Raw genomic sequence first — 13,828 nt, 5'->3', positions numbered from 1 at the left:
AGGACCCTAAACAGCTTCTATCCCCAAGCCATAAGACTTCTAAATAGTTAGATGAATAGTTAACCAAATAGCTACCCGGACTATCAGCATTGACCCTTTGCACCATTTTTTTTACTCATCACATACACTGCTGCTACTGTTTACTATCTGTCCCTTTATTCCTAGTTATACAGTGGGGCAAAAAAGTATTTAGTCAGCCACCAATTGTGCAAGTTCTCCCACTTAAAAAGATGAGAGAGGCCTGTAATTTTCATCATAGGTACACTTAAACTATGACAGACACAATTAGAGAGAAAAAAATCCAGAAAATCACATTGTAGGATTTTTAATTTATTTATTTCCAAATTATGGTGGAAAATAAGTATTTGGTCACCTACAAACAAGCAAGATTTCTGGCTCTCACAGACCTGTAACTTCTTCTTTAAGAGGCTCCTCTGTCCTCCAATCGTTACCTGTTAATGGCACCTGTTTGAACTTGTTATCAGTATAAAAGACACCTGTCCACAACCTCAAACAGTCACACTCCAAACTCCACTTTGACCAAGACCAAAGAGCTGTCAAAGGACACCAGAAACAATATTATTGTAGACCTGCACCAGGCTGGGAAGACTGAATCTGCAATAGGTAAGCAGCTTGGTTTGAAGAAATCAACTGTGGGAGCAATTATTAGGAAATGGAAGACATACAAGACCACTGATAATCTCCCTCGATCTGGGGCTCCACGCAAGATCTCACCCCGTGGGGTCAAAATGATCACAAGAACGGTGAGCAAAAATCCCAGAACCACACGGGGGGACCTAGTGAATGACCTGCAGAGAGCTGGGACCAAAATAACAAAGCCTACCATCAGTAACACACTACGCCGCCAAGGACTCAAATCCTGCAGTGCCAGACGTGTCCGGCCATGAATGGGGCCATGTATTGTGAGATTTTGAGTGAAAACCTCCTTCCATCAGCAAGGGCATTGAAGATGAAACGTGGCTGGGTCTTTCAGCATGACAATGATCCCAAACACACCGCCCAGGCAATGAAGGAGTGGCTTCGTAAGAAGCATTTCAAGGTCCTGGGGTGGCCTAGCCAGTCTCCAGATCTCAACCCCATAGAAAATCTTTGGAGGGAGTTGAAAGTCTGTGTTGCCCACCAAACAGCCCCAAAACATCACTGCTCTAGAGGAGATCTGCATGGAGGAATGGGCCAAAATACCAGCAACAGTGTGTGAAAACCTTGTGAAGACTTACAGAAAACGTTTGACCTCTGTCATTGCCAACAAAGGGTATATAACAAAGTATTGAGATAAACTTTTGTTATTACAATGTGATTTTCTTTTCTCATTTTGTCTGTCATAGTTGAAGTGTACCTATGATGAAAATTACAGGCCTCTCTCATCTTTTTATGTGGGAGAACTTGCACAATTGGTGGCTGACTAAATACTTTTTCTTATTTACAATGATGGCCTACACCGGCCAAACCCGGACGATGCTCGGCCAATTGTGCGCCATCCTATGGGACTCCCAATCACGGCCAGTTGTGATGAACCAGGGTGTCTTTAGTGACGCCTCTGGCACTGAGATGCAGTGCCTTGGACCACTGAGCCACTAATTAAGGTAGTTAGCCACAGCTATATGATCAGAATACATAAAGGTTAGACAAAATATCTCACCCTGCTGATTGAGCCTGCCAACCAATATTTGTTTGCTCCAGTGCTTGACTTGGGCAGGAGCTCACCGGAACTGAGTACCAGTACCTAAAATGTTTTACTGCTTCAGTTCCTGCACCTCCGATAAAATATTGGTTTAAAACTATTGCAGAGTTGCTGCACCTAAATATAAACAGTACAGACACACAAAATGAGTGCCACCACCAATTTAAGTCTACGTCAAGCACTGGTTTGCTCAATAGAACCAAGCTTACAAATGCTTGCCATATCAGTGTTTATTGGTCAGTGCAACCCTCTGCAAGAGTAAAAAGATAGGCCCATAATAACACATACTGTATATAATTGTATCACTCCCTCTCTATTGTAGTTTCATCATCCCCCTCACTTCCTCTAATACCCAAGGATTATCATCTCATATCCAATTTGATATTATGAACCATGTAAATCGTTGTTTATGTCATGTATGCGGTTAAATTATCCAGATATTCATCATTTCCATCATAACAACCTATTATTTTACTGTCAATGGTAATGTGATGACGTCGGTTCAAAGATGATGGGGAGGATGGAGAAAACAGACAGACCAACCACTAGGAAAAGAGAATGGGTGTTAAAACCTCGCGAGAATATTAGTATATTGGAAGAGTAGGCACACTGCAAGTTTGGAGTTGCAAGAAAATACATCTCCAAAAAGTAACAACTAAAGATGTCCGGACGGTCAGGTCGCGCGGAGACACGGAGTCGTGCTAAAGATGATATTAAAAAGGTGCTGGCAGCAATTGAAAAAGTGCGTAAATGGTAAGTAAAACCGCGGGGATTATGTAAATGAAATGTAAACATCTGCAACGCCACACATCAAACTTCACTCGTAAAATGTTAGAAGGGTTGGTGAGTGATTGAAACAACAGCCAATAGAGAGACTGGGCTGCCGAAGCCCAGTAATGCTATAGGCGGGACTAACGGAATTTTTCCCAATCTGTCAAAATGGCTACACTTGTCCATATGTTTTTGCAATATTACGCATTCTGATATAAATGTGACCCACATTGAACATATCCATCGTCCATCTGAGCAGTTTCGCTCGGCGACTTTCAGGAATATTTGGCATAAAATGCACTTGCGCATATATATAAAATATCACACACAGGCTATTTACATACCCTAGCCCTATGCATAGCCACCAGTAAATGAACCAAAGCCAGCAGAATCTTAGGTTCATGCTTTTTATTACTGAATGTAGTAAATCTGTTCTGTTACATTTCATTTTCAGGGAGAAGAAGTGGGTAACAGTGGGAGACACATCCCTACGAATATTCAAGTGGGTGCCTGTGACAGACACTAAACAGGTATGTTATCTTATAATGCTGCGTCTGGCCATTATATGGTTCATGAATTTAATGAGTTTGTGTATGAAACTACGCCGGCTCTATTTTACTCTCTCCTCTCTTTCAGATATACCGGAGCAAATCCATAACTGGAGAGGTTCGAGGTCTAAAAGATGTGGTGTTGGAAAACTCCAGCTCTACCTTGGATTTCCAAGGTGAGGCACTGACTGACTATGAGCAGCACAAGCAGCACTGTATTTGGAGCAGGTTTTGGAGCACTGCAATACTCTGTATAACAGGGTTTGGGGCGATTCCGTGGAAATTCACTCAATGCAGATTAAAACAATTTGACATACTTTTTAAATGGAAATTCAATTTACCTCCTGAATTGAAAATTATATGGATCTGAAACCATTCAAGACTGCTCCTGTTCTCTTCAACACAGATGAATGCAGCAACCAGAGTTTCCTGTCTGATATCTACCAGCCCAAAATGGACAGCAGCAGCTCCAGCTCCCAGCATGCCAGTGAGGCAGTCAGTCCTCTTCCCCACACCACAACCCTCCGCACGACCGAAGACGCTCAACCACCCATGCTGGGCCAGGAGAGTGTGGACGGTAGTTGGCCTAGCATACTACACCATCACACTGCAACCATGTAGGGCAAGGAGCTTTTCCAGACCCTGTAACCTGACTAGGAAAAACTCTGGGCCCTAGCTATTATGTCACTCATGTAACATGAGGTATACTCTATTGGCTATATTACGGTTAATATCTCAATGCCTTTTAAGTGTTTCACTCAGTCTATCACTCTATATGCAGAACCATCCCAGCCAGCACGTGAAGTTGCTGATGAGCCTCCAACATTGATCAAAGAGGACCTGGTTTTGCCCCTTGGTGTCCGAGTAAAAACTCCATGCACAGAGGTAAGTGGTTTTCTATATTAATAAAGGATATTACTACCTTCTTTTTTTCTGCAAAAAAAATGTTATTGATAATTGCTTCAGCTCTTAATAATAACATGAAAGAAATCACCATAGTCAATTTATTTAAATACCAATATTTCTAACAGGAAGAAGAGGGATCAGGAGCCCTACCACTGAATAAAGTTTGCACTGAAAAAAAGGCTGCACTAAGATAACTAGTTGATTGGATGGGCATGCATGTAACCCATGCACTAGTTTTATTGAAGGCTTCAAATTGGACATACAAATAACTGCCAAAATAATAGAAACACTTGAGTAAATGAGGGATACAAAGTATATTGAAAGCAGGTGCTTCCATACAGGTGTGGTTCCTGAGTTAATTAAGCAATTAACATCCCATCATGCTTTGGGTCATGTATAAAAATGCTGGGGCAGGCCATTATTATGGCTACCATAGTACTGTATGACAACACCAAATGATGCAATTTCTTGTGGCAGAATGGAGTCGCCGCCCTCCGATAGAGTTCCAGACACTTGTGGAATCTGTGCCACGGTGCATTGAAGCAGTTCTGGCTCGTGGTGGTACAATGCCCTATTAAGACACTTTATGTTGGTGTTTACTTCATTTTCGCAGTTATTTGTAGATAGATTATTATAAAATATGCATTTCTGTTAATCAAGTTATTACAAATGGAATACATTTAAAAAGAATGTTGAAGTTATTGTTTTAATACCGTTTTAAGTTGTTTAAAAAAATACAATTTAACTTTCTCAGCATTGAAAAGGAATCTTAAGCCGTTTAATGTGTTACACTGTACATAAAGTCGTGCTCACAGAAAGTGCCTATCGCTCTGAAATATACACTATTTATTTTCTGTCAGGCAAGTGTCTCATATATTATGCTATTTGTATAAATTGCACAGATATAAATAATTATGCCCCCTATTCAATCAAATCAGTTTGTTAATCCTAAGGGATGAAGTGGAGCACATCTTAATTCATGTTCGGTTGAGTTTCTTTTGTTTCACACTGTTAGCGCTGTTTTGTTAAATACATTTATCCAAGCAGCACAGGAAGTATGAGGCAAAACTTATTCCAGTCACTGGATTTGATTGAATATGGGCTGAAGTTTTTTTAAATCATTTTTTAAAATGTTTGTACTTTGCTTTGCAAATAAGATTAGAAAACTGTTTGTCATGTCTATCCTTTTTGATATACTGTATCTTGCTTGTTCCATTTTCATAGAGCATTGAAAGTGAATGGTGAACGAGGTGGAAAGGTAGTTCGAGACCTTGGTGTAAATACACTCGTATTTTATTTCAGATAATGTTTCTTATGGTCAGGTGGGTCATGCTCTCAAGCGTTTATTTTTGTGCTGCAAAAGTGATGCACATGCTGGAATATACGCTGCTCCATAGTAAAATATGGTTGTAGACATTGTGTTTTCTGTTTGCAGTGTTTTGCATCTTTTGACTCCCATACTCTCAAATAATTGGCCAAAATATTTTTCACCACATAGGATGACCACTTGACCTGGTTGCATTTTATCAACACTGTTTCATAGAAATGATTGGATTGCAAATCCATGGCCTTCAGCCCTCAATCTATACATAGAAGGCTTGAGCCGTGGCTGACCATAAGTCTCCAGACTTAGCACAGTGGGTTTTTATCAAGTCCATAAAATAAACTCCTGACACCTGATAAAGATGATATAATTATTCTTGGTTGAATGTTAAAATCCATGGGAAGTAAGTAACTCCTACCACTGTGGGACATTTAATTTCAGTATAAATTCTTGTGAAAATGTGATTTTAGTGTTTTCGTTATTTGTAAAGAATACTATTTTCCTGTCATACTAAACATTTTCATGAGAAATACTCCATTGCTTGTTATTGAATGTAAGGGATAGTTCACTCAAAATAAAACAGTGGGTTATAGGGGAATAAGGTGGCTTTTCAAAATTGTAATGCATACAATGTTTTCAGACTGGGATACTGAATCTAAATGCAATGGGACATTTTTTTTTTTTTATATAAACTTTTCTCTTTCTAGAAGGGGCCCAACAATGTCAATATATTTGACAGTTATGGAGGTGCCCAGCCCACCCAAGCAATAGAGCAGTGGTTCCCAACCTTTTCGGATACTGTACCACCAAATGAATTTTGCTCTGCCAGGAGTACCCCTGAAGTACCCCCACATGTGCATTTTACCAGTAGGCCTATGGTCTCATGAGTCTTTTCAAGTACCCCATGTGGATAGGCCAAGTACCCCCAGGGGTCCAAGTCTCCTGGTTGGGAACCACTGAAATAGAGCCCCACAGCGAATGCATCATAAAAACTAGAGGTCAAACAGGGAAATATTTCACAAACTTTTTTTTTCACCATTCATTTTTCCCATAGGGCATTTTAGAACCACTTCAGACAAGGTCTGTGTCTCATGTAGACTTTCCCTGGCGTGACGTTTTGATAACCATGTAAACTCTGTCAGACAAGGTGACTTTTAACAATATATTTGGCTCTAATTTACTCTCTGATTCGAAAATGCTAATTAGCATCTAAGTAGACATGCAAGACTACAAGCCCCTGCACTTAATTTCTTGCAGACACCTTTGCTGTCAGCTAGCTAGCTACTAGCAACCTTGATCCAAAACAAAATATATATTGAACATTTTCATTTACTGTTCCATATTTTATATAACTAATATTTGTTGTCTTATATATGCATCTGGTCTTGTGTCGTGTACATAATACTATTCTAGTAAAAGTCAGATATTTACAATGTGCCATGTGAATACTCAGCAATTTTTTTGCAAAGAAGCTAGCTAGCCAGCTACGTAAATTAATACTAGCAACATACCCTTATTTTACAAGATCGTCTTTTCCTTCAGCCAGTGGAGATCTATATTTAATCACTTAACATTTCTGCCAACTATATGAACGAGGAGAAATCTATTTCAATTAATGGTGTCAGAATGTATTAAAGCAATTCAGAACTAACTTGTGGACATGTTCTGAAAATTCTTGCAATTCAAAGCGAGATGAATTAATTGCAGAATGTATACATAATTATGAATGAATAAGCATATTTGTTTGACAAGAATGCACCTAGCAGTTACATTGTTTTAAAGAAATGAACAATGCATACATTTTTTTCTACTGTGTTATTGACTTGTCAATTGTTTACTCCATGTGTAACTCTGTGTTGTCTGTTCACACTGCTATGCTTTATCTTGGGCAGGTCGCAGTTGCAAATGAGAACTTGTTCTCAACTAGCCTACCTGGTTAAATAAAAGTGAAATTAAAAAATAAAAAATAAAAATACATAAGCCTTTTATACATAACATATAAATATCTTACTTAAAGTAAACATTAACCAATTTATTAATCAATGTCACAAACCTGGGACATCAAAGATCACCATATGAATGAGTATTACTATCAGAGAGCGCACAGATTCTTCTGCTTTTCCATTTTAGAAATTAGACCAGCAAAAATAACACAATGTAAAACGTATTGTGTATTGTGATTTTTGTTGGGTGAGAAACAACTGGATGCGTAAGGTAGGTTTAATATAAAATACTAGGTCAACTCTGGCAGAATGAGAAACAAAATATCACATCCTGACCATAGAAAGCCTATATTGTCTATGGTAGAGTAGGTCAGGGCGTGACTAGGGGGGTTAGTCTAGTTTATATTTTCTATGTGGTTGTTTTTTGTATGTTGGGGTTTTGGTATGATTCCCAATTAGAGGCAGCTGGCTATTAGTTGTCTCTAATTGGGGATCATACTTAAGTAGAATTTTTTTCCATCTGTGTGTTATGGGATATTGTTTATGTTTAGTTTCCTGTTAGCAATGCATTGTGGTCACGGTTAGTTTATTCTTTGTTTTGTCTTTGCTAAAGTTTCACTTCTTAAAAAAATTATGTGGAACTCATATCGCGCTGTGTCTTGGTCCGACCATTATTACGAACACTGTGACAGAATATCCCATCAAAACAGGACCAAGCAGCGTGCCCAGGAGGAGAAGACATTCTGGACTTGGGAGGAAATTATGGCTGGAGACCAAAGCCTTCCGTGGAAGCAGACGCAAGCGGTGAGGGAAGAACAGCGACGACGCCAGGGTTCGTGGCCACGAAGCAAGCCTAAAAGACAGCCTGAAAAAAAAATGGGGGAGGCACACAGGGTGGTCGGCGACGCTGATGGGTGAGTCAGAGACCGAAGGAGGAATATTGGGACAGATTGAGCGAAGAGTGGTTGGCGAAAGTTGAGGAGAGTGATGAGAGAGAGCTGTTGGATTAGCTGGAGAGGCAAGACAGTCGCCCTGAGGAGCATGTTAGCCGTCCGATGCCACCTGTGCCAGCTCTCCGCACTCGCTTTGAGGAGAGTGTCATCGTTCCGGTACAATGTGTGCTGTTTCTACGCACCATGTCTCCAGTGCGCCTTCACAGCCCAGTACGTCCTGAGCCAGCTCGACGTTCCCGGACGAGGTGTGTCATCGAACCGGTACCATTGATCCCGGCTATATGCACCAGGTCTCCAGTACGTCTCCACAGCCTGGTACGTCCTGCTCCTCGCACTCTCCCTCAAGTGCGTCTTCACAGTCGGGTATGTCCTGTGCCTGCTCTTCGCACTCTCCCTCAAGTGCGTCTTCACAGTCGGGTATGTCCTGTGCTTGCTCCTCGCATTCGCCCTGAAGTGCTTGCCTCTAGTCCTGTGCCACCTGTACCGGCACCAGGCTTCCTGCGACGATCCCCAGTCCGGAGCTTCCGGCAACAGTTCCCAGTCCGGAGCTTCCAGCGACAGGTCCCGGAACCTCCGGCGACAGTTCCCAGTCTCGGAACCTCCGGTGACAGATCCCAGTCCGGAGCTTCCGGCGACAGTTCCCAGTCCCGGAACCTCTGGCAACAGTTCCCAGGTCCGGAACCTCCGACGACAGTTCCCAGGTCCGGAACCTCCGGCGACAGTTCCCAGGTCCGGAACCTCCGGCGACAGTTCCCAGGTCCGGAACCTCCGGCGACAGTTCCCAGGTCCGGAACCTCCGGCGACGTTCCCATGTCCAAAACCTCCTGAGACTGTCCACGGTCCGGAACCTCCAGCTCCATGGCCGGAGCCTTCCCCTGCGCCGATGCCCAGCCCAGGCACCGTGTTCAGCCTGGGTCCATGGCTGGATCCACGGGATGAGCGGGTTCTTTGTCCCGCACCAGAGCCGCCCCCGATGCTGGCAGATACGCGGGATGAGCGGGTACTTCGCCCCGCACCAGAGCCGACACTAGACACCCCCCCTAACCCTCCCTTTTTGTTTCAGGTTTTGCGATCGGAGTCCGCACCTATGGGGGGGTACTGTCATGTCCTGACCATAGAAAGCCTTTATTTTCTTGCGATCAGGCTCTGTCGCAGCTGGCCGCGACCGGGAGGTCCGTGGGGCGACGCACAATTGGCATTGCGTCGTCCGGGTTAGGGAGGTTTTGGCCGGTAGGGATATCCTTGTCTCATCGTGCACTAGTGACTCCTGTGGCGGGCCGGGCGCAGTGCACGCTAACCAGGTGCACTGTGTTTCCTCCAACACATTGGTGCGGCTGGCTTCCGGATTGGATGCGCGCTGTGTTAAGAGGCAGTGCGGCTTGGTTGGGTTGTGTTTCGGAGGACGCATGGCTTTTGACCTTCGTCTCTCCCGAGCCCGTACGGGAGTTGTAGCGATGAACAACTATTGGATACCACGAAATTGGGGAGAAAAGGGTGTAAAATTCCCCCCCAAAAAGAAAGCCTATATTTTCTATGGTAGAGTAGGTCAGGGTGTGACTAGGGGGATTAGTCTAGTTTATATTTTATATGTGGGGTTCTAGGTTGTTTTTTCTATGTTGGGATTTTGGTATGATTCCCAATTAGAGGCAGCTGGCTATCGTTGTCTCTAATTGGGGATCATACTTAAGTAGCAATTTTTTCCACCTGTCGGTTATGGGATATTGTTTATGTTTAGTTGCCTGTTAGCACTGCATTGTCGTCACAGTTTGTTTATTCTTTATTGTTTTGTCTTTGCTAAAGTTTCACTTCTTTATTAAAATATGTGGAACTCATATCGCGCTGGGTCTTGGCTGGACCATTATTATCGAACATCGTGACACAAAACAAGGAAGCCATGCCTAAACACAGCTATATCAACAGCCTTCTTGTCATTGTAATGTTGCTGCTGTCAATTGTGAGCAGAATATTTACCACTGCATTCAGTCTGAACCCCAGAATTAGCAGGACAGAATTACACAGGTGAAATAAGGTAACAAAAACAGTACACCACAACACTTTTAAACCTTTTTTTTATTATTATTTTTTTATTGAATATTTAAAACATATAATATACTTGCAGGGAAGCTGCTCAACAACAACATCACATCTAAAAGACTCCCATCCAGAGCGACACACAGAAGCAACCAGGGTCAACAGCCAGCTCAAGGGCACGTCGACAGATGTTCCACAAAGTCAAAAATGGGGACCGAACCAACGATCCATCAGCCACCGGCCCAAGTTTCCAACCGCCGTCCAAGATTCCCCTCACAGTTACCCAAGAGCTGCCCCTCAACCATCTGAGACCCCCCCCTCCCCGAGAAAATAAGATTTAAAATTAATAATAATTCCACCACCCCTTTCCCAATAACCAGGAAAAAGAACAAAAGAGAAATAAGAGAAAGACAAAGGAAAAACAGAAAACAACAATGCAGAAAACAAAAGACATCAAGGACAACAAAAAATCATAACAAGCAAGGCCAACTAAATATGTTTGAGTGCATGTATGGCCCTATTTATGTAACGGATGTGGAACGGCTAGCTTAGTTAGCGGTGTGTGCTAAATAGCGTTTCAATCGGTTACGTCACTTGCTCTGAGACCTTGAAGTAGTTAAGTCGCTCTGGATAAGAGCGTCTGCTAAATGACTTAAATGTAATGTAATGTAATGTAGTAGTTCCCCTTGCTCTGCAAGGGCCGCGGCTTTTGTGGAGCGATGGGTAACGATGCTTCGTGGGTGACTGTTGTCGATGTGTGCAGAAGGTCCCTGGTTCGCGCCCGGGTATGGGCGAGGGGACGGTTTAAAATTATACTGTTACATTTACATGTATGTGTGTCTGTGTATGTGCACGTGTGTGCATTTGAATGAGAGTGTGTATATGCATGTGTACAAACACCTGCACGGCATCAGTTTCAGGCAACCCGGCATTAGCTGTAAAAACCCTGCCCCTCAGTGTCATTCAAACTTACTTTATGTTGTTTTATTTGGACTTTTTATACTTTTATCTTTGACCGCCATTCTATCCCACGCCCAGCAACTCCACTCCCACTTGTTTCCAATTCCACATCTCAACCCTCAGCCCATCCCACCTATCTCTGCTGGCCACTTTTAAACATGTTACTTAGTCTAGATTTGATCAAATCAGGAGAAGAATAAGTTAAGGTAGCAGCATAGGGAAAATGGGTGAAGGTAGGGTGGGTTTATAGAGATAAGATGGAGAGTTCCAAAATGTTCAAAGTTGAAGCACCACGGTGCATAAAAGGCAGTGTGGGATAAGGGGTAGCTATGGAATAAACATTTAACTTGCTTGTCATGGTACTGGTGTGTTTCTGCATCACAAATATCCGGCCCATGTCCAGTCATACTCGGGGTCTTAGCGTGTCCCTCAATGTCATTCAAATTGTGAACATCGAGTGTCTGTGAATCATAACATTAAAGTTATCGTGATTTGACTTTAACATTAATCTGAAGACTTATTTATCTAATTAACTAACTATGTTAGAGTTTTAAAGAACCGCTCTCGTGGTGCCCCAGATCCCAATGAGTTATGTTTTACATGATTCATTCAATCGGGTAACAATTTAACATAGTTAGTTAATTAGATAAATAACAGTCTTCAGATTAATGTTAAATTCAAATCACAATAACTTATATACGATGGTTTGAGCAGAGTAACAGGTTGGTCCTACTTAAATTCGCTTTTGAAGATACTTTACTTAGGACAGCCAATCAGCCGTACCAGTGATTTTCTGGGAGGTGAGTTTATTGTCTCCACCTTGACTTGAGATTTAAAGTTCAAACCATTTTAAACACGCAGCTGCAGCTTCACACTTTTCTGGTCCCATGTGTTAATTCATAACCCATAATTTATAACTTTTGCACAAAACTGGCAGTTCTGGCAGGCTGGCATGCTCCATGACGTCACTCCGGGGCGGTGTGCAAAGTTATGGAAACAATTCTCTATTATAACTTATCAAATCACATCCCTCTCTTAACAAAAACACGTTCATAATTTTCCATTTTACATGCACAACCCATAGTATGGAAACTTCATCCATGTAGTGGGTATACTTTCCAAGTTACAGTACTTCCTTTATAACATTTTTAATGACATCACAAAATAGCATACAACACGACATTAGTGTTCTGTAGATCGCCTCTGACCATTCCCCACATTCTACGTTAGAAATATTGTCCAGTATTCACTTTTGAAAGTGTTAAGAGTTTCAGCGGGAACAAGTCTGTTGAGACAAAGCACATTCCTTTGGTGAATTTTGAGAGCACAGGCCTGGATCTTCTCCCTTGATTTACAACAGGATGTGAGTTGTTAATCCCCTCTAGTTCTTTCCTTCCCCCTCTATTGGGGAGAGGGGAACTGATTGAAGTTATTCATTGCAAACCTGTTCTGACCGATTTAGATTTTCAGGGTCAGTCATAACAAAGACGATGAGTGATCACATGATTTCCACCAATGGAGCCACGCACAATTCAACTTAAGCATTAAGGACATACTTTTGTTGACAACCTCGTGGTTTATACTATGTCTACTGTGTGTGAATGATGGAAGAGTCTTACCCTGGATGTAGGTCCATTTCAGTGTGTGTGGTCACTTAGGCCCGCACATCAACCAGTCTTGGGAGCATTGGAGACTTGGGATGGTGGCTCTCAGAGTGCTGCTTGAACATCTTCGGGTTTGTATTTACTCTATAAAGGTCAAGTACAAAATGGAGGAAGTTAACAATCTGTGGCTTAGATTGAATTCAAAGTTGACACAAATGATAAACTAAGCAATATGATGCAACAAACTACTACACATATGAAAGACTGTACCACACAGGCCAGTACACAGAGAGTAACCTAAAAGCACATATAGTACCAACCAATACTACTCACCCAACAGACAAGGCAGGTGTGGATCAGTGCTGCCTTGGCTGCAGTCTTCTGGTCCATAGCTACTCCGTGCTTCTTAGCAGCGGCCGCATTGGTATCAGTTAACAAGTTCAACTATTCCCATAGTACAGAATAATTACTTAAATGGGTGGACATATCCAGATACAAATAGCAGGACTGTATAAGCTTTTGTTCCAGCCCAGCTCATACCTGATTACAAAACATAGCCTATCGCGGTGATTCATTACTTTGATTATTTAAGTCAGGTGATAGAGCTGGGCTGGGACAAAACCCTTCACAGGACTTCCTGCAATGACTGAAACAGACCAAAGCAGGAGCACAGCGTTCCAGGTTGAAACAGCTGACCTAGTTGAGAGGTGATAAGACCCATTGGTTCTGGAATAGAAAAGGTGCAAATAAGGTTTGCAATTTGGTATCAATAACATGACAGTAATTCTACCTAAAAAAAAACTAACATGTGAATACCAATTAATTTAAAACCCACCATAGCAGACAGGACTAAATAACATTACATAACCTTGCCTACTAGCTATACCAATGATTTGCTTTCCAGGGGGTAACAGCAAACAGATCAACTCCTTCGTGTAGTAAAGTAAGCACCCTGTTGACTCAAGAGAGGATGATAATAAGTCCATCTCTGAAACCTCTTAAAAAGCCAGACCAAAATCAGTGGTGTAAAGTACTTAAGTAAAAATACTTAAAAAGGATATCTGTACATTCCTTTACTATTTAACA

The 13,828-nt window shown here is 42.0% G+C and overlaps 1 protein-coding gene and 1 long non-coding RNA gene across 6 annotated transcripts; one reads left to right on the top strand and one right to left on the bottom strand.

Annotated features, from left to right (window-relative positions):
* The first annotated feature begins 2,297 nt into the window (after positions 1-2,297).
* On the top strand, positions 2,298-5,849 carry LOC123992893 (B-cell CLL/lymphoma 7 protein family member B-B-like). 4 transcript variants are annotated; one of them, XM_046294506.1, is made up of 6 exons: positions 2,298-2,455; positions 2,928-3,003; positions 3,110-3,197; positions 3,428-3,598; positions 3,803-3,906; positions 4,405-5,849. In XM_046294506.1, exons 1-6 carry the CDS (start codon positions 2,364-2,366, stop codon positions 4,426-4,428), a joined length of 555 nt encoding a protein of 184 aa, XP_046150462.1. In that variant the 5' UTR covers positions 2,298-2,363; the 3' UTR covers positions 4,429-5,849. The 4 variants fall into 4 exon arrangements, 3 of the variants coding, with proteins under 3 accessions (XP_046150462.1, XP_046150461.1, XP_046150463.1); XM_046294505.1 differs by having other exon boundaries at positions 4,053-5,849; XM_046294507.1 differs by having other exon boundaries at positions 2,313-2,444; positions 4,053-5,849.
* Positions 5,850-10,979: 5,130 nt separating this feature from the next.
* Positions 10,980-13,262, bottom strand: LOC123992896. 2 transcript variants are annotated; one of them, XR_006831331.1, is made up of 3 exons: positions 13,076-13,262; positions 12,758-12,886; positions 10,980-12,483 (listed from the first exon to the last, which is right to left on the bottom strand). It is a non-coding gene; the product is annotated as an uncharacterized LOC123992896 (long non-coding RNA). The 2 variants fall into 2 exon arrangements; XR_006831330.1 differs by having other exon boundaries at positions 10,980-12,423.
* Between the last annotated feature and the right edge of the window lie 566 nt (positions 13,263-13,828).

The sequence above is a fragment of the Oncorhynchus gorbuscha genome, linkage group LG13 (assembly GCF_021184085.1).
Source record: "Oncorhynchus gorbuscha isolate QuinsamMale2020 ecotype Even-year linkage group LG13, OgorEven_v1.0, whole genome shotgun sequence".
NCBI classification, from domain to species: domain Eukaryota; kingdom Metazoa; phylum Chordata; class Actinopteri; order Salmoniformes; family Salmonidae; genus Oncorhynchus; species Oncorhynchus gorbuscha.
This window is presented reverse-complemented; position numbering and strand designations above follow the sequence as displayed.

Coding starts and splice junctions, on each gene's coding strand:
- LOC123992893 (XM_046294505.1), top strand. CDS start 2,364: ATGTCCGGACGGTCAGGTCGCGCGGAGACACGGAGTCGTGCTAAAGAT. Junction 3,599..3,802: donor GGGCCAGGAGAGTGTGGACG/GTAGTTGGCCTA, acceptor CTCTATATGCAG/AACCATCCCAGCCAGCACGT. Junction 3,907..4,052: donor TAAAAACTCCATGCACAGAG/GTAAGTGGTTTT, acceptor TATTTCTAACAG/GAAGAAGAGGGATCAGGAGC.